The 22,081-nt window shown below is 38.7% G+C and overlaps 2 protein-coding genes across 3 annotated transcripts; both read right to left on the bottom strand.

Moving 5' to 3' along the window:
- Positions 1-478: 478 nt before the first annotated feature.
- On the bottom strand, positions 479-22,041 carry LOC144638136 (epidermal growth factor receptor substrate 15-like 1). 2 transcript variants are annotated; one of them, XM_078497328.1, is made up of 27 exons: positions 21,966-22,041; positions 21,294-21,338; positions 20,058-20,147; positions 19,162-19,209; positions 18,643-18,738; positions 18,126-18,221; positions 17,983-18,030; positions 16,650-16,751; positions 15,998-16,171; positions 14,918-15,017; positions 14,623-14,686; positions 13,933-14,104; positions 12,789-12,886; positions 11,636-11,708; positions 10,952-11,050; positions 10,469-10,531; positions 10,301-10,348; positions 9,757-9,834; positions 9,597-9,668; positions 8,745-8,939; positions 8,315-8,395; positions 8,120-8,171; positions 7,267-7,367; positions 6,484-6,547; positions 5,850-5,923; positions 1,788-1,938; positions 479-997 (listed from the first exon to the last, which is right to left on the bottom strand). In XM_078497328.1, exons 1-27 carry the CDS (start codon positions 21,999-22,001, stop codon positions 990-992), a joined length of 2,328 nt encoding a protein of 775 aa, XP_078353454.1. In that variant the 5' UTR covers positions 22,002-22,041; the 3' UTR covers positions 479-989. The 2 variants fall into 2 exon arrangements, with proteins under 2 accessions (XP_078353454.1, XP_078353453.1); XM_078497327.1 differs by having other exon boundaries at positions 480-997; positions 6,460-6,547.
- On the bottom strand, positions 2,186-5,433 carry LOC144638258 (proline-rich transmembrane protein 4-like). Its single transcript, XM_078497477.1, has one exon. The coding sequence runs from the start codon at positions 3,888-3,890 to the stop codon at positions 2,934-2,936; it is 957 nt and encodes a 318-aa protein (XP_078353603.1). The 5' UTR covers positions 3,891-5,433; the 3' UTR covers positions 2,186-2,933.
- Positions 22,042-22,081: the final 40 nt, after the last annotated feature.

Genomic DNA, 22,081 nt, shown 5'->3' with positions numbered 1-22,081 from the left:
GCAACTCGCGTGACTGACTTACACAATTATTTTTGAACCAGTTTTAGAGGAACACAAATCTAAAGCTAACTCTCGGTCAATCACAGTATTACTTTCTAAGGACGAACAACACTCTGTGAAGGAACACCAATGTTGCTTAGGTTAACCGAGGATTACGGAGAGAAACATTGACAACAAATAAGCTGGGAAGCATGCCTCTGTATGTACAATAACCCGAATACCGTAGAATTGCGAAAGAACTGAAAGGTCGCTAATTTCCACCTCCCCCCCATCTTAAGTCATCAGTATCCTTTATACTATTAGAAAAGAAACTGAAGTTTAACCAGATTTATAATTTGCATAGTCTTGCACACACCTGATCATGTGTATGGAGCATAACCTTTTTCCAGTTTTTTTTTTCCTTTTGCGGGAATATCCCCGAATAAGCACTTGCACAAATAAATAATCTTCAAAAAAAAGGAAAGGAAAATAAGGCTGGTTTGGTTTCACACAAACAACTGCCGTATTTCTACGGTCGAAAGTCGTTCGAATAACCATTATCGTTATTTATCTGCCAACTTACAAATTAACGTCACATGCATTCGGGTGGTCGTGACTTTAAGAGGGCCATTTCTTTCGTATTTCTACGGTATTTTACAACCTTTTCGCCACCCACTAAAAGCTGCAACGTCCGTTTGACGTCACAAAGATGCACCTGGTTACACAGCAACCTCTTACGTCACAAGGATACGTCAAGTTACCTAAGTTACCTTAAAAATCGCTGGCGCAGCCTCCCCCAAACGGGATTTCGACTGAAAAAGTTATTTGTTTCAGCGACTTTCTTCCGGTATATATACTTGATATTTTATTTTTGGTATCTTTGAACAAAACCTCTGTTGAGCAGGAGATCTCTATAAGCCATACAGTTCTCTTCATCTGCCATTTCGTCTCTTGATATTCTGATTTTAAACATTTCGTCTTTTTTTGTAATCTCGATTCATCGCGTTTCATCAAGATCCTACAAGAAATGACAATAAAACGATATAGCACCTTCACACTTCTTTAACTTGTTGAGTTCCCAAGAGGGACCAAAATCTTATTTCTCCTCAAAGTATCAATACACTAACAAGCAGACAAGTGATGAGAATATACAGTGACGGATCCAGACCCTAGAATGAGGGGGGGGGGGGGGGCTGGGGGGGAAGTGCGGGTGTTGAAGGGGCCCGCTCTCGAAAATAAAATTCTCGGCCCTTCGGGTCTCTATTTGTTATAAAAATAGGGGGGGGGGGCTCCCCTAGATCCGCCACTGATATAGGATATCATTAACTAGGAACTATTAACTTGAAGTACTAAGACTTAATGCATTGTTATAAAACTTTGAATTTTTAAATGATAACAGGGCCACAACCAGATCGTTGCCATAGACGAAGCAAGGTCTTGCTAGGGGGTTCTGAAATGTAGAAGCTCTGAAACTCTTTGAGAGAAATTTTTCATGAGGTATTTCTTGGCAAAAACCAATCTTGTTCAACTGGGGATTATTTTCCCAACAAAACCTATTTGGGTTTTAATTTTGGGTAACCATCCCCTTTCTCTTGATGGTAATCATTGAAAAGAAAAAAAATTCTTTTGAGACAATCAAATGTTTTTAAAAATATCCATGAACTACATTAACGTTGTATTATTACTATTTTTGTGGCAATGATTTGAAATTAGTCCCTTGTTCTGTGTTTAAATCCCCACCCCCTAAAAAAGTTTTTTTTTGGGGGGGGGGGGGATAAAAGAGATTTCACGGTAAATAACAAACTCACCAAACGGATCAGAACCAAAGGGATTGCTGAAAGGATCTTTAACTGAAGAGCTCGAATCCTTTCCTTGCGTGTTTTCCGTATTTTTCTTGGAATCCGAACCACTTCCAGATGGTTTAAACGGATCTGAACTGAAAAAGTTATCTGTTGGACTCTGAAACAACAAAAAAAAGAGAGCAAGACGTGATGTTAAGACGTAAAAAACACACACACAAGACACGTTTTAAAGTTCACAGCAAAGATCATGTGAACAAGCCACTTTTTCAGTTATGAGTGCTTTACTGTTATGATGCACTAAGAATAGCTGCATTTTGCGGTACAATTAAGAGCATAATTCTATGGTTTCGGAATTGTATCTTTAAAATCAGTAAAGTCGATAGCAGTAATGACACAATAATGACTTATTTTTAATTTCTTTATTTCAGTTTACCCATTTGAATACATGTTATATCCTAAGCCACTAACACCATCAATTTACAGCAAAGCAATAGTAATATTAAACAAAACTTTCAGTTAGGACTCTAACTCTACAGTTCATGCACTCAAATAAAGCCGCAGTGAACGCCAAAAAAAAAATTGATCTTGTTGTCAAAAACCAGATTTGAATATATTACGTCCATTATGTATACTCAACGAACTGAAACCGTCATTAATCCGATATTGAAATTCCAAGTTAAATTTATAATTCACGGTAAAAAGCTCTTTTAAGCCGCCCCACTCCCCCATAAGACGGTGATCCAAGACAGTTTATGTCCCTCCCCCCCACACACACGTGAGGGTGGGGCTTTAGAGAGCTTCTACGGTACACATTTGTTCTCATCTGGGCATAACGTACGCGAAATGTTCACAGCCGGGCACTCTTGAGGGATGGGGAAGGGTTAATGTTAGTCAGTAGTTATCCAGTGTCGCTAACAAGGTAGAGATTTAATTCTTAAACCGAGGCACCCTAATTATCTGTAGGTATGTTTTGTCTTCATGTTAATTGGCCTTCATGGCCTAAGGCAAAAGATTTTTTGAATTCTGCAGATGCGATCGAGGCCACAAAGGCTAATTAACATGAAAGACCATGAAATTAAAAGAATAATGTAATTTCTGCCATAATGGAAAAAGGTGTATGTTGACTTTTCCCTCTATGCATTTCATGTTCCATCAAGTGTTGCTACTGCTGTCAGTGCTGTTTGCCGGCTCAGATCGTTGCACAACAGTGTAAGCTATAGTGCAGGCCATGCAGAACTCCACCAACCGATAACATGTCTGAAGAGCCCACCATGGCCAAGGAGAAGGGTGCTCAACTTTGCTATACAGACTGTAAACACCGAACAGTGAATAAAGCTGCAGTCCACAACAAACAAGTCCCAAAACACTTGTCGCAATTGTAATTTTTGCCACTTTTACAGTCTTTGATTTTCGTCGCGTTCCAGTCACTCTGACAGCTTTTCCAATTTCGATTTGCTCGAGTTGTTGCTGTACTCTTTCAGCGAGGAGGATGACTTTTAAACCGCTGTAAATAAAGCTTATCGAGAGAAAAAAGCCCCAGAGGACGACAAACGCCTGACAAACGATCAGAAAAGGCGTAAAGTTCGCGTTAACAGCGGTTATTACTTCTGCAGTTATGACGACAACAAAGTGAGCGGTGATCACACCGGCTAACACGCGTACACTATAAAGTTTTTTAAATCCAATTTGGATCTTGGATACTTCAAGAAACGCCAAATGGATCAAACAAAACGACGAGGTTAAACAAGGCAAGGCAATGCCGTAAATTAGCTTCGCCAACCAATGCGGACTTTTGAATCCATTCTCCCCAGACTCGTAAGGATCCAGAAACAAGTACACCGCTCGTGTTGCTCCTAAAGTTACAAGCAAACAGTTTATAGCTACGAACAAGGGCGTTGGACCAAATCCTTTCTTCTTTCTTACTTGTACTAAAGCAAGCAAAGAGAGTACAGCTAAAATGCTGAACAGACCACCAAATCCAGCCCAGTGGAGTTCCCAAGCGACTCCCCAAACCTGTATTGCTTTAGTCCAGTTAGGCCCGGGCTCTGCTACTCCGGCAAGTTGCGATGCGGAAGTTTCATCAGCGATCGGGGAAGACAAAGTTGACATAGTACATCCAAAACTTCTCCGGAAGATGTCTTCAATTTAATTTATACTTGCCTAAGCGATAGGAACGGGTAAATCAACACGTATGCTGTAAAGAAATACTGACTATAAATAAAAGCTGCAGACAGCTAGCTTAATTTTGACGAACCAAAACCTGATCTCGTTCCCACATCTCGCAGGTAGACAAGCCGGAAGGCGAGATCTGGCCGAGTAAGAAAATTCAATTTTTTTGATTGGCTGTTTCAAAACGTGCGATGCGGCCCCAAGGGAATAGGCCATTTCCGAGTTATCCTTTGCCTCTGTTTGAAAACGAGTCTACGTGCGAAACCATTCAAATGAAAATGAGTTTGATTTGCATGAAAATGGACCTGTAGGCAAAACTCATTTTCATATGAATGGTTTCGCACTGAGACTCGTTTTGAAACAGAAATGAAGCATAACTCGGAATGTCTTTTTTATGCAAATTATAGATCATGCACGCAATCACAATATATATTTATTTTTGAGACGTTTCGTTGTTTACAGTCGGGCTCGAAAGACAAGAAGATTTCGTTTTAGTTGTTTGTAGCATTATAAAGTTATTCAGTTCTGACGAATAACAATGTTTAAAAACAGAGAATCCGCCGTATAAAGAATATTAACGTTTGATTACGTGACCGGATCAAATTTGCATAAAATCTAGACATGTCTCAGTCATTGCATGTAACCGCTACTTCCTCGTCCCCAGTCGCTCGCGATCGTTGGAAGAAATGTTAGTTAATCATTGATATTTTTCCCCTTCCCATAACCCGCCGCTCGGGCTTCGCGCTCGCTCCCAATCCCCCTACTCGCGCTTCGCGCTCGCTCAAAATCCCTGCCTCTCTCCAAAACCCGAGCGGCCTTGAAAAAAGTAAAAAGCCTGTGGAGGAGGCAGTAACAAATGAACAATTTTTTAAATCAAATAAATATTTTTACCCAACCTAAAGCTTTCATGATTGCCTTCTGCTTAATTCTTTAGTAAAATACTCTGCTAGATATCATTCCAGGAAAGACGAGAATGGTAAAGCATTCGTTATTCATTTGGTTGAAGATTGGATATTCATTTGATTGCCATTTTCTTAGAATTGTCTAGGGCATGCGCAATTGACTCGCCTGCCACATTCCTGACAGTCAATCACGTGGTGCAAATCGGATTTGACCAGATCTCGCCTTCGGCTTCGCCCACGAGATCTGGGAACGAGAATAACCAAAACCCAGTGAAGAACTGACGTATATAAAATGATAGTGTTGTGAAGCTTTAGCCATACACTTTCATTCTCAAGAACTCGCTCAATTTGCACTTGTCTCGCTTCGTTAGATCAAGTTTTATAAAGAAGAAAATCCTCAAACATCTCTAATTAAATTTCGTGATTAAATATTTACCCTAATCTTGGCAGTGACTCAGCGGATTGCGTTTGTACGCGTGCCCGCCACGTTAATAAAAGGCAAACAGAAAACGGAAGTTGAAAATTTTGTTCTTCCACTAAGAACGATCGGAATGCGAAAAATGTGTCAATCACGACAGTTTGTCGTAGCACCGGAAGAGAACGAAATCTGTTCTCCAAGAACGATTGTCACATAAGATCTATGCTTCCCTCTAACAAAATTAGAACAAAAATTTACAATAGATTTACTACGCAGAAATGCAAAAAAAAAAATATGTAAAAGGCAGATATTTTTTACCCTTGAAAGTGCCTTAAAAAGGAGTAACCCTAGAGATATGTTACACAAATTACATGTGATAAATATACGCAATATATTAAAAGATGAAATGTATTCGCTATGACTGTAAACAGGAAGTTCAATGGGAGAAATAAAGAGATAAGCAGAGCGGATGTCTTGTCTGTAGCTATCGTACGATCTTACTACTTACTTAATATCGTGCTATGTTACTCTGTGATAGAATTATGTTCAAGGACAAATCATTACAATCGCTACACTTACTTTGCTACTTGGGAATGTACTTTGAAAAGGATCCATCGCGAAAGGATCTGATTTGTTAGGTGAAGACGATAAACCTTAGGAAAACCAAAAAAACCAAACGAAAAATACCTCAAGTTATTTATTTAAGAAAGAATTTAGAGGGGGAGGGGGAGGGAAGGCTATGTTCAAACTCTCCTGACCCTCCTCTTTTATGAAGCACATTTTGTGCTGACCCCCCCCCCCCCTTGTACCCGCTCACTCCCTTAAACCTCCCTATAAAGCATGAAAAATTTATGTGAACCCTTCTTTTTTCTGCATAAAAATAATTGACCCTCCCCCTAATGCGATTTGTACCAGCCATCCCCACCCTCTAAATAATCCTTAATCAAAAATCGATTAACTACAAAAAAGGCCCGTTATATTCCCCAAGTCAACTTCTCGTAATTTTGGTCGCTTGCGCAAATCAAAAGCTTTTTAAAGGAGAAAAACAGTCGAAAAAATCCCATAAAAATGCTCTATATATTTAAATGAAAGATTGAAACAAATGAAATTTATTTATCATCAAATAATAATTATTAATAACGGTTAACAAGGACACACAAAAACCGCCCGAAAACCAGCTATAATTCACCATTCGCTATTCCTGAACCAGTACCATTTGATTCTCCACTCGCTGGTAAATCACTTTTAAAAGGGTCACTTTTGAACAAGTCTTCGCCCTGGAGAACAGAACACAAAACTAAGTCAATTTTAAACCAGTTGATACGTTTACGAGTTAAAGAGTTTACAGAGCAGTCGAATAAAATGAGTTATACCCCCCCCCCACAACATAACAGGGAAAAATTGTCTTAAAGAAGCTACGACACCAGTTGCCCATGTGCACGATTTGGGACAGTTCTGGTTGAGATTCGCAGTCATCCGCCATATTGAATCAGTTAGCGAGGTGGTGGAATTTGGTCAGCAGATAACCACTCTTGGTCTAAGTTCTTACACGTTTTGTCTTCTTCGCTAGACTATCTCAAAGTCGTTCGCTTCAGTTCGCGCTTCGCGCTCTGTGAGCTCGACTTGTAGGCAAGTTTAACTTTTCGCCTGTAATACTGTTTGTATCTCAGAGGTGGAATTATGGACGCTGACGAGGCAAAGTGTACATAACTGATGTCGATAAGGCGACAGTTTTAAGTTTCGTAATTTTTTTTTTCAGGAGATGCTTTGATGCAACGGTAATTTCTTCAGTAGTGTACCAGCTCTCGTAAGCTTGTAATTCTACTGGTCCTCTAGTACAGTACTTGCTGTTGTTTTGAGGCTAGGGGCATTGTTTCTGCTGTATGTTCTATTGTTCTTTCGAAGAGTAGCGCGAGTCATTTATGTGCGACCATGCTAGAGCTGCTACCCGACCCAATTTCCTCCCTTACGTGGACTTTTAGAAACTTATTCTCACCTCAAATGGATCTCCAGGAAAAGGGTCTGCGAAGGAAACACTTTTATAATGAAATGGATCTGTTTTAAAAGGGTCGTCTACGTGGAATGGATCATTAGATTCTGAAAGAGAACGTAGGGATGAATAGAGTTAGGGTTACGTGAGTTACCGGTATTGTATGATGTACAAGTAAACTTTTTGAAAGAAGTAAAATCTGCATTAAAAATAACATTTTGCATAACACACGCATTGTGGTAGGCGCGGTGGTCTTATGGTAAGCGCGCCTGTCTCCGAGTCGAACTAGCCCGGGTTCGAGCCCTGGCAGCGGGGGGTGCGTTGTGTTCTAGGGCAGGACACCTTACTCTCACAGTGCCTCTCTCCAACCAGGTGCTGAGGGGTAACCCTGCGATGGACTAGCATCCCATCCAGGGGGAGTAGAAATTCTCCTAGTCGCTTAATGCTACGGAAACCGGGATAAGCTCCGGCTGTATGGGCCACTTGGCTCAGACACAGACTTAACCTTTTACCTTAACACACGCATCAACAAATGTTAGACCGTGTCATGCAATGCTGAACGTTGAAAGGAGGCTGACGATGTAAAAGGAGTACACAAAATGTTGAATTTTGATGTCCGAACGTTTCAACTAGTTGAACAACATACTAAGTAAACGCCAAACAATTTGCAAGTCGGAACATTCGTCGTACAACAATTTGAACGATTAAGCCGTGTACCACTCCAGAATAAAAGAAATTTTGGTAGCTCTGAGTTTGGAATACCTGAACGGATAAAGCGAAAAAAAAATAGTGTTGAGAAACAAGAGAAAAGCGAAATGAAAGATTAATAAAAGAAAATTGAATGACAGGGAGAGCTCACCTGTTTCTGAAGAACTAAATAAGTTTTCTTTACTCTTGAAGGGATCTGAATCCTAAAAGAGAAAATTGGACAATTTAGGCAAGTGTTAAAATTACTCAGTCTCCAAACTCGTGTTAAATTTAAAATGGCAACTTTAACCAAAGGGTTCTTTGATACACTTTGCCTAATCGAAACCTCTACTATATTGAAACCTACCTTAAAATCATCTACAGCTTCGTCTACACGGCCGGATCCGACACTAAAACCGCTTATACTACTAACAGGGCTGCTTCCAGCCTGAAAAATATCAGAAAATTAAAAGAAAACACTTTTAGATACTTTGAGATTGAGTGCAGCTTTAAGCCTAGGACTTTTGTGGTTTTGCAGTTACTGAGATAACATGTTTACAAAACTTGTGAATCGTGTTCAGATTAACCAATCAGGTGCAAATCAATAAAACACGTGATTTTGCTCTCGTGATTTTTCCCGCGCTTGCCACTTGTTCCACGTGAAAATCTCGTGCTCTGATTGGTTTACTGCGCCACTAGCCGACAAAGTGTAATCTTTGGTTTTCGTTTTGCAACAGACATCAGGTAGCAAAAAAATAAGTAATTAAGCTATACGGTTAACTATTTCCACGACTTACCGTCGCTCTGACACTCATAGCATCCGCTTCTGAAGGGGTTGGTGTCATTTCGAACGCATCAGACAGAGGACTAAAATCAGGAATGGGGGTAGGACCGCTGGATAAACTGTTAGAGTTCATCAGTGAATTATAATGTGCTATGTTGGCGTTTAAACTACTATTTGCTTCTTCCAGTGTGGACACCTTGGATCGAGCCTAAGAAAGAGATAAAAGTCAGGTTCAAAATTGTGAATTTCATGAATTCGTGGTTTACGTAAGGTTTGTGGTTTGAACGTTCTTGAAACTTTGATGATGTTCGTAGCACGTTTAATTTACCATGGCGAAGATTAAATTAATAGCGAGTGACCCACATACAAATGAACCGCTCTTCTGAAATCAAGAATAAATTGGAAATAACATTGAAAAAGACTGAAAATAGTGTACAGAAAAGAGGTTATTGTTTCCTAGTTCCTATATGTGTTTGGACAGTGTCCAGTATTTGGAATGAAATTAAGGTCTTATAAATTAACGCTCATAAAAAATAACACGACTTAAATTAACGTAGAAGAGGCATGGGTGTAAACGAGGATCCCCACCCCTACCCCCTCGTGTTTCCAGCTCGCTCTTTCTTCGGTGCTCTTTTGCGTTGAAAAATAAGTAGGGTGTGAATAGTGTATAACAATAAAGCAATATTTTGACTACTAAAAACTTAAAATCTAACACAGCTATAAGGACTCAGGAACATATCAATGAGTGGTCCACAAGACACATGACAAACAATTCTTCTGTGTTACAATCATGTTGTTTTGCTTTATTCTTTGCGTATAATTTGCAAGGTTAAACTTTGTTTTTCAATCTAAGTTAAATACGTACCTGCGAAATTTCTGTTTGAACAGATTTAATTTGTTTCTGTACCGTCTCTAAGTGCTCTTTACTTCCTTCGATCTGTGAAAAAATGCCTCAGTTTGTAAAGAAATACAATTTCAATGAAAAGCAAAAAAATCTTATTGTTTCCTGTCAAACATTAACTTACCTCTCGTTCAAGTTTTGTTTCTTCTTCTCTAAGCTTGTTCAATTCGTCCCTCGCTTGGCTAAGCTCCTCTTCTTGTTGCTGACAAAGTTAAAATATATAATTTATCATTTTCGTTTTTTAAAGCTTTATATCAGTCACACATCTCTGAAAGGGTGCATGTATAATATTTCAATAAAAATAAATAAGCTCATGATAGAGTTTGGAAGAGATTAAAACGGGCTAAAAAGTCACAACCTAAAATGCCAGTCCCCATAACATAAATTAAAATTTGCAGTGGCATTTCCACAAAGTGGCTCTGCATCCACTGTTCCCTGATTGAATTGAAATTTAGAAGTGTTGTGTTAGAAGTGTGTTTTGTGTGTGTTTCTGTGGAGGGAAGAAAACCAAAGAACAGGGAGAAAAATCCTTAGAGCGAGGATAAGAACCAACAACAAACTATGTCAACTTACTGTACTTTATACTGGGCATTCATTACAAATTGTGGAGGTAGCTGTTTTGACGTTTTGGTGAAGATTGCAGAAATGAGAGATATCCACTAACTTACCAAGGCTGATTTTCTTGATGACGAGATCTGTACTTGTAAACTGTTTATCTGAAAAGAGAAGTGCAAAAAAAGAAATTAAGTCTATATCCTTCCAGAACGCTGCATTCAAGGTTTTTTTTTTCATCTTCCACCATAAACAGTGGTAGCAAGTTTATTTAACTAACTCACCGTTTTTGTTTCTTCATCACATTTCTGTTTCAATTCCTTCAGCATTTCTTCTAATTTTGCTTTCTGTTAAACAAAGAAGTAAACGAAAAAACATTTAGACTGCTTAACAGTTCCTACGTTTGCGTGACGCTGGGGAACATACAGCTTCCTCACAACCGTTATTTAAGTCGTCACGCAACACTACTCCTCACAGAGTCGTCACACAACGTTATTCCTCACAGAACATCGCAAAAAATTTTAATAATCGAAACACAGCTGCTTTAAACCTTTTTGAGACAAACAAATGAAATTTTGCAGGGTAAATACTGATAATACAGTGATCTTTTCCATCTTCCCCTGTTCTGCCGTAATATTTCTAAAATTGAATTATGACTAAACTAATTACAACATGCTGATTTTGTAATGATAAATAAATTGCACAACTGAAATAAATGAAACTGCAAAACAAATGCCGACCTTTGAATGTTTAGTTAACAGTCTTACCTCGTTGTCTAAATCATCAAGTTTGCTTTGCGAATCTGATTTTTGTTTTTCTAATTCCTGATACTTTATTTTGGTTTTCTCAAGCTCACTTTGTAGATTCTGCAAATAAAGAACATAAAGAAATACTGTAACTTTTCTATCTAGCCTCCATGTTCAAATCACTCACTTTCTACCTTTCTTTCAAAACTTTTTAAACTTATAAACTGAGTCCCTTTTGTACATGCAAGCCCCCCTTTTAGCCCCTTCTCTTTAAAAAGACATTTAAAAGACATTTTTGTTTAGACCCTGCTCTTTTGAGTCCCTCAAGCAGAAACATGGTGTAAAAGGTAAAGTCTGTTCAAGCCTAGTGGCCCATCAGGCCAGAGATTATCCCGGTTTCAGTAGGGACTAGGAGTATTTCTACTCCCCCTGGATGGGATGCTAGTCCACTGCAGGGTTACCCCCAGCACTAAATTTCCCGGTACCCTTTTATACACCTGAGTGGAGAGAGGCACTATGAGAGTACAGTGTCTTGCCCAAGAACACAATGCAATGCCCCGGCCAGGGCTCGAACTTGGAACACTTGTCTGGAGTCCATCAGGCTAAGTATAAGGCCATCGCGCCTCCCACAGAAACATGGTGCACCACATACTAGGAATTTCTAAGACATTACAGAAAAGGCGCATCAAAAACATGACTTCACACCTGTATTTCTCCATTTCTCTGTCTGATCATTTCTTCTTTCTCCTCAATTTCATGCTGTAAGCTGGCTTTCTCCCTGTCAAAGGAAGTGAACTGATTTTAGTATGACTTGCATGTAACAAAATGCAGAGATTCCAAAAAAGAAAAGAAAAAGACAAATATTTTAAGTGAATCCAGATTGGGATATAAAAAACAGTCTATTTTTTTGCTGTTTGAGAATAAAGGTCAAAGCCAAATAAAACATAGTCAGATTTTATTTTGGTAAAATACAATAACATTGCGAAAACCCCCCCCCCCCCCCGGCGGGGGGCGCGGATCGCAAGGCACGCGTTGTTGAAAAAGCCATTTAAATGCTACTGCGTGCGCTGCAATTTAGTATTTGAAGTAAGCAGCAAAACTTGCATTGACTTGCGTTTGGTGGCCAAACAGTGAAAAACTTGCGTTGACTTGCGTGCAAATTTGATCTCGACCAAAGTGAACGCAAGTCATCACAAGTCAACGCAAGTGCACGCAAGTCCTGGCCGAACGGAGACGCAAGTAAACGCAATTTTTCAACTTGCATTCACTTGCGTCTCCGTTTGGCCAGGCCTTAAGAGCTAGGAACTGCTAACTACTAAGACAGCTGACTGCATGTTGGTTAACTATGTTTAATTGCATTTACCCCATTTAACATATAATAATTTATAATCTGCCCTAAGCAGTTGAACAAAAACGACGAGAGAATTTCGATCTTTTAGAGATCCAACACTATTAGATCTACCACAAGTTAAGACCAAATGTGGCCAAGTTTTCCTGCGAGTGCCTGGAACAAACTGCCAAGACAGATTCGCGAGCTCACAACACTTGCACAATTTAAAGGCAAAACATTCACTCATCTAATGAACATGGATTGTGCAAATCACACGTGTACAATTTAAATTTAAATTTTTGTATATAATTCACACTTTTTAGATTTGTAATTGTAAATTTTATGCTAGTAATTTTTAATGCTTTTAAATTTTATGCTTTGTAAATTTTATGCTTGTAATTTTATACTGGTCACCGATTGATACCAGTCAATCTCTTTGATTGAGTGACCGGTCTACCAGGATAAATAAAGTTACTATTATTATTATTATAATCCATGAACATACCATACATAACCTGTCACACTAACCTTCCGAGATCTTCAATTTCTTTTTGTATTTTGTCAAGTTCTTTGATGGCAGAAAAATCACTCAGGGCTGAAATTGCACTCCCTGCTGCTGTACCTTCCTGTTAAATAAAATCATCTTATTTCTCAATCAATACCATTTCAATACAATGTACAACAGACAAGTAATAAGTTCACAACTATGATTATTTCTACTCCCCCTGGATTGGGTCCCAGGGGAGGTACTTGCAGTATACATGACGGGGAGGTCCGACGTATTTTTTTCGGATGAAAATTTACACCCTCTGTATTTTTTTGGGTCAAGAGATCTGTCATATATTTTTTTAGGTCTTAAAGTCTGTTTTATTGGATAAATCAGTATAGAGGTGCTAGGTCTTGTACTTTTTTGGGTAGAAAATTTTGATGTCAGGTATTTTTTTGGGTGTAAAATTTCAGGCTCATGTATTTTTTTGGGTTCGCAATATAAAGCTCCGTCGGATCCCCCCCCGTCATGTATACTGCAAGTACCCCCCCCTGGGGATTGGGTGCTAACCATTAATTAAAGTCACCACGCTTCTGAAAACTGAAAGTAGAGGGTCCCCAACAGGGTTTTTCGATCATGCCATCCTGGCTAAAATTTTGCCTCAATCCTGTAATCCTGAAGGTTTTTATCACCCAATCCCAATCCCAACCATTTATTGTCTCTTAATAATTCCTTGTCTCGGCGATAAAAGGCCTTTCAGTTGGACAAGTGTATATTCCCTTCCAGCACTGGTCTTGAATTCTTCGGTCACCGACAATAAGCTTATTTCTTTCTTTCCATGTAACTGGCATGTGGAAAACACAGGTAACTTGTGCAAGTCACAATAAACGCTTTGTGCAGCTTTTTTTGCGACGTTCACGGAGATCACAACTTGATTTTCTCTACAAGTAAATTATTTTTTTGTCACCCGACTTTCCTGATCTTGAGTAGTTTCTTTTAAGTGGCATTTCCCAAATCCTGCTTCATAAAATGGCCAATTCATGTATCCCATTCATAATTTCAATCCCAAATCTCGCTCCCTTTTCCATTTAAAATCCCAGATCTCGGTCTTTGAATAAGCCAAATCCCGGATCCTCAAAGTACACTGCACATGAAAAACCTATCTAAACAAACACGGGACCTTACCTCCCCTCCAGCAGGTGTAACAGCACCCCCACTCCTGATGGAAGGTGGTACCATCTCTGGGCTCAAGGTCTGAGGTGGATCAACACCCATAACTTTTTGGTGAATGAGATACATGGCCAATGCAAACTGCTCGGAATTCAAGCGGCCTTGGTTAGAAATGTCACAGAGCCCCCTTAAATGCAAAGAAATATCATTAAGCATTAGTTATAGGAAGCAAGACAGTCTGAGTAAAGCAAAACTTTTCAAGTTCAGTGTATCTAATGCCAATGGAATGAACACATTCAATGTATAATATTTTGTTTGTTACAACCAGTGAAAGTCACCCTTGTGCAATGATTTTCTTAACTAAATTGTTCCTTATATTCAAGTTTTGCATCTCTTATAACAATTCAATCCTTCTTCCACACAAAACAATAATGTTCAGAGTTGTAAGATGTTGCAATCCTTCTTTCCACTTTCCAATTCAATCTGTCTTACCACGCAAAACAGCAACAGAGTTGTAAGATGACTCAAATTGTTTACATGTATTTGTCAGTACTGCTTTTTGCAACAGATTGGGGAAGAAAATACCACCAATGATAAGCCAACAGCCTGCTTTTACACCCAGAACTGAAACAGACTTAAACTTAATTTGCAAATTTTGCATTTATAAGTGAGTCTGGTATCGATGGAATAAAATCGAAGGCTTACCAAATGTGAGCAAGAACTTGTTGTGGTAATCCAGATGCCATGAAGATGCTCTTTACCTCCTCCCCTACAAGGCAGAAATCAAAAGCATGAGTCTACATGCCTAAATATTTTATAAAGGCCTTTCAGATGCCATGGAAATCTCCAGAGATTTCAAAAAAGATTTGGTGTCTTGTCCAAGGCTAATAAACTAGACGGTTGGATCCTGATGCAAAAGCACTACCATCAGGCTGCCGCACCTTCCTCCCACCCTTTAAAGTGAAGTTTATTACATAAATATCAATAATATTATTAATACCAGAAACAAGTCCATCAGCATCTTTATCAGCTTGCTTGAACATGGCGTCATACCGTAACCTATCAGCACTTGTTACTACCCAAGTGGTTTCTTGTGCAGTCTGAAACAAAAAAATGCAATGCACTTAGCTCAAAGCTTCTAATAGGGGGCCATTACTCAAACTATAATATAAAATAGAATAATAATTACAACTAAACATAACATGTCAAGAATCCTGACTGACAGCACAGTGCTTAGTTAGCTTCTTAGGACTGGTTCACACTTTATTACCCCCCCCCCCCCCCCAAACAAAACCCCCCTGTCACACTATAACATAACATAATGACATGGAGACAACGACATAAAGAAAAGTTTTGTTCTTACCTTATGTTGTTATGCTTATGTCATTATATTATGTTCCAACTATGTCATTATGTTATGTTTTTCATACTAGTGACATGAAACATCAACGTAAAGTTTTTTTTGCATTTGCATGACATTGCTGTTATGTCTTTATGTCGCTAGTGTGAACCAGGCCTTGCAAAGCATAGCTCAAGAGTTGAACTCAGGATTACCAACAACAAATCCAGTTACAATAGGGGCAGTGAAGAGGTCTTCAATCTGCGACCTCTGGATTAAATACAAGTCCAACACCCTTACCACTTGGCTACACTTCCATATTTACAAGGTGATAACCACTTTAGTCTCATAGCAAATGGAACAATTGCATGAGTAAACACCAGAAACAAACAGAACGTTTATATCAAACAGAAAGTTTACAACAACAGTCAAGTTTTCAATTAACTAGTAATTAGATTGCTGAATAAAGACACTAAAGATGCATTTGTACAGGGTTAGTCTTGATCCCAAGAAAAATTTTCACAAAAATATCAGTGAGAACATGAACTCCTATGTATTGAGCACTTTATTTTATGTTTAGTACTTGTGAATATTTTACTTGAGATTGAGACTAACCCTGTACAAATTTATGCATCTTTCATCTTTTTATTCAGCCGTCTTGGTAAACTCAAAATTGGCCATTCAACTAGCCTTCTAACAATAAAAAGATTTCAGCTAATGTCATCATAATTATCAACTCACTGTGACAGAGAGAACAGAACTGCTGATTGAGGGTGGTGTGAGTCCTTTGGGAGATGGCGAGGAAGGAGCTGATGACGAGAGCTTTAACTTCCGTTTTGATGGAGGAATGACTTTGCCGTGAAGTGAGAGGGGCACTGGATCTCCCTCAAGAGCACGATACACCAGATGCATTGCCTAAAACATGGCAAAAATTCAATCAACATAGACTCGCCTACGTTAATATAAAACACAAACAGACGGTGTACAACATGTTCCCTATCCCTGGAGAACCAAGGCCGGGTAGATAATGGGGGTGAATGAGAGTGACGAACATTGTGTGGTTCCAGAAAATATCCTTATTCCCCCCCCCCCCCCCTTGACAGAAGGGATTGGAAATTCCTGGGGGGGGGGGGGGTCTCAAAGGCTAAAAACATAAAGGAAATGTATGAAGCTTAATTGGAATTTCCAGAGGGGTGGGGGGTGGGGCTCTTAGGAAAAATCCCTTCCGTGGGGGAGGTATGGATAATTTACGGAACTGCACATTTTTGTAAAAATGAAATTTGAACTTTTTGTGTTGGATCTTCAGGTTAATGGGTACCTATCTCACTTTACATTTTCTGGTCAGGCTTTCCTAGAAAATTAATTAATGATTTCACAATTTATTTTTCCTTACCACAGCAAATTCATCACTGTCCAACATGCCATCTTTATCAATATCAGCAAGCTCCCAGACACGACCAAGAACATCAATCGGAAGCTTAGAGTTTAAAAGAACCTGCAGTACAATTGAAATAATTAAGATCAGTTTTCTAAATGACAGTGTGGCCGTTAGCCGGCCAAGGAACAAATGAGGCAGAAACCAATTTCCTTGTACCCCAGGGGGGGGGGGTACTTGGGTTTTCAAATGACGGGGATGATCGAATGGGGGCAAAAATCAAGACCCAAAAAATCCCTAGGGCTTCCAACATAACCCAAAAAAATCCCTAGATCAAAAAAAATCAATAGCAAAACACATTTGTTTGTACTTTATTCGCAGAACTATGCAGACAAAACACTTCCACAAATCTTTAGATTGTTTTGAATACCCAAAAACATCCCTACTTCAATCAAAAAAATACTTGCCAAATTTTTCTACCGAAAAAAATCCCGGAATCGTAAATTTCGAACCCCCAAAAATCCTTCGATCATCCCCTTCACTTGAAATCCTGAGTACCCCCCCCCCCCCCTGGGCCTTGTACACAGCTGGGAGTCTAGGGTCTAATGCGCAGGGTGGGGGGTGGGGGGAGGTTTCGGGCCACATGGCTCATTCCAAGGAGTAGTTTGTTTGTTGCCATCTGCCGTTGCTTGTCCGGCCCACACTGCACTCAAACAGCGATTAAGTCATTTGATGTTTTTCGAAGTTGAAAAATTAGATCCAATAGTTTTTTCTGTTCTCAGTTTCTTTTAGCCAGTTTAAGTACTGTTGTACATAATGAAAATAGCAGGGGATTATGGTTGTGCGTGGGAGGCGCGGTGGCCTAATGGTTAGTGCGCTCGACTCCGAGTCGAACGGCCCGGGTTTGAGGCCTAGCCGGGGCGCTGCGATGTGTTCTTGGGCAAGACACTTTACTCTCACAGTGCCTCTCTCCACCCAGGTGTATAAATGGGTACCAGCGAATTTACTGCTGGGTGGTAACCCTGCGATGGACTAGCATCCCATCAAGGGGGGAGTAGCAATACTCCTAGTCGCTTAATGCTACGGAAACCAGGATAAGCTCTGGCTGTATGAGCCTCATGGCTCAGAGACAGACTTTACCTTTTTTTTTACCTATGGTTGTGCTGATAAAGGTCATCAGGCTGAGTGGGGCGGCTTGGCATGGCTCCCAGTTGCATGACAAGGGTTTTTTGTCCTGCCCACACTGCACTCAAACAGCGATTAAGTCATTTGATGTTATTAATTAAATTCTTCCAGCTAGTACTATGATGGAGACCAGTAAGAAAATTCAGTATTAAAAACATCAACTTACAGGTTTCACTTTATCTCCAGGAAGTAGACCATTAACTGGCTTTAGCCCCTAAAATCATATAAAAATAATGTTACTTATTAATAAAACAAAATTTACAAAAGTAATGATGACATGAAGATGACAAAAAGGGAAGTTTGACATACCTCAAAAATGTTGTCGTATTTCGCTTTTTCTGCTGGCTTTACTGCCCACACTGTACTCTCTTGTGGGGGAGGTACAGCGGGGAGTATCACATCACCCTAAAAATTGTTAATAAAAAGAATCAACTATGTATTTATAAATATAATGGAAATATTACAATTACAAAATGTCCAGAAATTGTGCGCACTACATGATTGGTCAATTTGAGTTCATTATAGTTCCATAAAGCATGCTGCTTATGTCACATGTATGTGTGCTTTAATTTTTGAAATTATTATAATGCATGTGGCTTATGACCTTTAACATTTTTCTAAAAGAAATTAAAAACCTTGCTCCTTATAAATTACTGAGTAATATAAATACTGGGGGATTTTAAAGAACACTTCAGAAGAGCGAGAAGCACTTGACTGCACCTCATGCTTCTCTATGCACTTCTCTGGTGTTCTTAAAAATTCCTGCGTAATACAACTCAACAGATTATGCACTTAGGCAGGCTCTTATTCTATATCACAGACTTACCACTTTGGGTGCTGGAACAAGCAACATAAGATTTGACAGAGAGACGTCTTTACCATTCTGTGCCAAGGCAATCAGTCTCAGGGCCAAGAAAAATCTCTGCCAGTTGAAAACAGTTTTGAGATTATTATAATTAGTATTTACCTGAAGCAAAGTTTTAAAAATATGTGATCTACATTTAATTACTCTGATAACAAATTATATGCACCAAACTGCAAGCCCTTTTCTAACATAGCTTTGTAAATTTATAATAAAATTCATTGTTTACTGCCATGCACATTGTAGAGTATTTCTTCAATTAATTCCATTGCTAAAACACAACTTTAGGCTTGACAGCTCTAAAGAACAACTTTCAAGATGCACACCAAAACGAGGCACGCATAATTATCAAGCACGCCAAATGATACGCATATATTACACATGTATACTGATAATTAAATTAAAGAATGATTTACTTATTAAATAATTTGCATCCCGGGATGCAGCAAGACACTAAGTTAAAAAGTGTTTACACATAGTTACATGTTTGTCTAGAAATCCAGTCCCTTGTGGATCAGAAAGTTCCCAGATCTGTTAAAAAAAAAACAGAATTGTCTTATTGAGGCAGGTAGCTTTGACTTTCTGGATTAGAAGAAAAAATGGTTATAGTGAACTCCTCTAAAATCTGGGGGTCCCGGGTTCAAACCCGCAGCCCTACCACTAATAATATTTTTGGTAAAAGCCCTGAAGTCCCAAGCGTGTCCGCTTTAACGAGAGTTGACTGTAGCTGGCCAGGTACCAGTTGGGATTCTTTTGTTTGTCAGTAGTATTTGTTTCTTCATTTACAGTGTCACAAATAATTTAGTACAGAATTGCTAAATACATGTATATCCATTTTATTAAAAGCAAATAGTTGTAATTGTAAAGAAATGTATTACGGTTGGGCTCATCATAGATGACTGGCATCCACATATGGGAGCCTGGTTTAATGTCTGTGACAATGTCTGTGTGTTGGCAGGGCAACAACTTCCAGGCTATTCTGGTTGAGGAAGGTATCCAAGTATGAGACACTAACAACTTAACTTCCCAATACATGATTTAATAAGGACACAAATCCATTTGTCGAAATCAAACCTAACAACTTCCCTTGGGCCAATTTACATGGTGCGTGTCTTTCGTAAGGATGTGGTAGCTGACTTAATATACGTCATGATTTGTGTTGTGGTCGTGACATAACTGTGCCGCATGCAATAATCGTAGGCAAAATTGTACCGTCTAATTTTCCCCTTAGAATTGCTGTATGCATTTAAATGGGACTTAAAGTTATGCTACAAGTCCCACATGACAGACACTTTACTATACGCAAAGATTATCCTGTCTGAATTCTATGAGAGGTGACCAACTGTGTAGGTTCAACTGTAGCAATCTGCTATGCTGACCTTATGTAGAACTCCTTCTTTTAAACCAGACTTCTTAAGGAAGGCGGCAGCATCAGATGCTCCTATTTGACCAGTATTTGACACATCTGCCTGTTGTCAAACATGATATCAGAAAAAATAATTTAAGAATCTATATGTCACAGTTTAAAATCATTATAATTTGGCTTTAAATTTTACCATCCCTTGCATCTAAGCGAAAACCTGTGTTGATATGCATTTGCAGATTCACTTGAATCACTTCTGGTGTAAAGTTTCGCCTGTACTCAGTGTTTATGGTGAGCATTTTAAGCGCAAAAGTTGCTGTTACGGTCTGCTAAACTTCAACGTTTGATGACAAATCATGCCAGGTTTGGTACCCAATTAGATCATGTTTTGGCAGGGAGTGTTCAAGCTTAGATGCAAGCAATGGTATAAACCAGTTTGTCTTTCACTTTCGTATGTTTCAGTTTATGTCAATAAATATGAGACTGGAAAATGCATGTAAATTTAACCACAAATAGTCAGGGGGGAAGGGATGGAAGATGATACATTAATGATACATTAATGATACATTACATGGGGTGATTTTTAATGACAACGCAACACTGTTGCGTTTAAAATCAGTGTCGTGTAAGATGATGTGCTGAATGATTTTTAATGTAACATTTTGTAGCGGTTACATGCAAGTTGCAGGTTTTTGTACTGCTTTAAAAAACCTCCAACATTACTGTAAAAATTTTTAAAGCAGTTAGCTGCATCAAAAATCGACTTGTGTGACATACTGTTGCTAAAACAATGTTCCAATAAAAGGTGTTTTCTGTAACATCACCTTTAGGGAGGGGTGCTGAACTTGGGGTGGACTATAGACATAATAAGTATTGACACCCTTACACTTTGTCTCCCAGGGGTGCATAATGTAGCCATCTAATTGTATTATTTTATTAAATTTCCATTAATTAATTAAATATTTAACCCAATTGTACAACATGACAACAACAGCCCTGCTTTCCTCTTAAACATTTGCTAAATAGAAAATCGACATATTATATTTTAAGTAACTCAGCCTTTTCAACGTCAACGTTTGGTGTATAAACTCTGGTAAATATTAAAGAGAAGCGTTATGTATCAATTCTTCCAGAAAATCAAAATTATTGAGAAGAGATCCTGCACTAACTCACGCCAAGATAAAACTCAGTCACACAAGAGAATAAGTACGTGAGGCGGTTAAAAAAAGAAATAATATAATAAAGAACTTACCTGTCTAAAGAAATTCTCGTAGACAGTCGCATGTCCCGCTGACAGCTACAAATAAAATCATTGCCACGGAAGTTAAAATAAAATGCATGTTTGTTCTTAAAAGTAAGATAAAATCTCAAATATTTTACCTATGTAGATCTCAAGATTTATTTTAACAGTCAAATGTCACGAAAGAAACACGTTAAATTTAGAAGGAAACGAAAATATGCCTCGATTTATGAATAGTAAGTAAACTTGTTTTTAATAAGCTGTAATTTACTCTTAGGGTCTGTTTTGTAAATTTCAGAAGAAATGGGCAATGAAAACAACTTAGTGTCTATACTCGATTAATATACCGAATGGTTCGTAAATAAGCAACATTGCAGCTTACTTCACGATTCCGAGATGTATCAAAGCACATTTCTAAATCAAGCAAAATGTTTGAAGCATCCCGAGGTGAAAAGAATGAGCTACGAACAATCACCTAATGCGCCTTTTCAATTTCCACAGCTAAAATCGCCCATCAAATCTGCCATACTACAAATCGTATCAAAGAAAGCTTGAAATAGGAAAGTAAATTTACAGAAATCCCGTAAAATCAGAGTCATACTATAAGAGGAAATATGGATAATTATCGCAAAATATTACAATTGCGAGATTCTTTTACGATACGCGAGAAAAGACAACACAAACCTGTGAAAGCGCTGGAATACCGACTGGGACTGCCATGTTTATGTCCGGAGATACCGCGGGCTCAAATCCATATCATTATCACAGCGGTTCGCTTTCATTTAGTTTATGCGTAAAAG

Source organism: Oculina patagonica, chromosome 14 (genome assembly GCF_052425735.1).
Source record: "Oculina patagonica isolate OP01 chromosome 14, crgOcupat, whole genome shotgun sequence".
Lineage (NCBI taxonomy): Eukaryota > Metazoa > Cnidaria > Anthozoa > Scleractinia > Oculinidae > Oculina > Oculina patagonica.
The sequence above is the reverse complement of the archived record's forward strand: the minus strand, read 5'-3'. Positions and strand labels throughout refer to the sequence as shown.

Excerpts from the sequence above, each read along its gene's own strand:
- LOC144638258 (XM_078497477.1), bottom strand. The coding sequence starts at position 3,890 with ATGTCAACTTTGTCTTCCCCGATCGCTGATGAAACTTCCGCATCGCAA.
- LOC144638136 (XM_078497327.1), bottom strand. The coding sequence starts at position 22,001 with ATGGCAGTCCCAGTCGGTATTCCAGCGCTTTCACAG. Across the intron at positions 8,172-8,314 it reads AAGCTGTAGATGATTTTAAG|GATTCAGATCCCTTCAAGAG; the intron begins GTAGGTTTCAAT and ends TTTCTCTTTTAG. Across the intron at positions 5,924-6,459 it reads TGGTTCAGGAATAGCGAATG|GTTTATCGTCTTCACCTAAC; the intron begins GTGAATTATAGC and ends GGTTTTCCTAAG.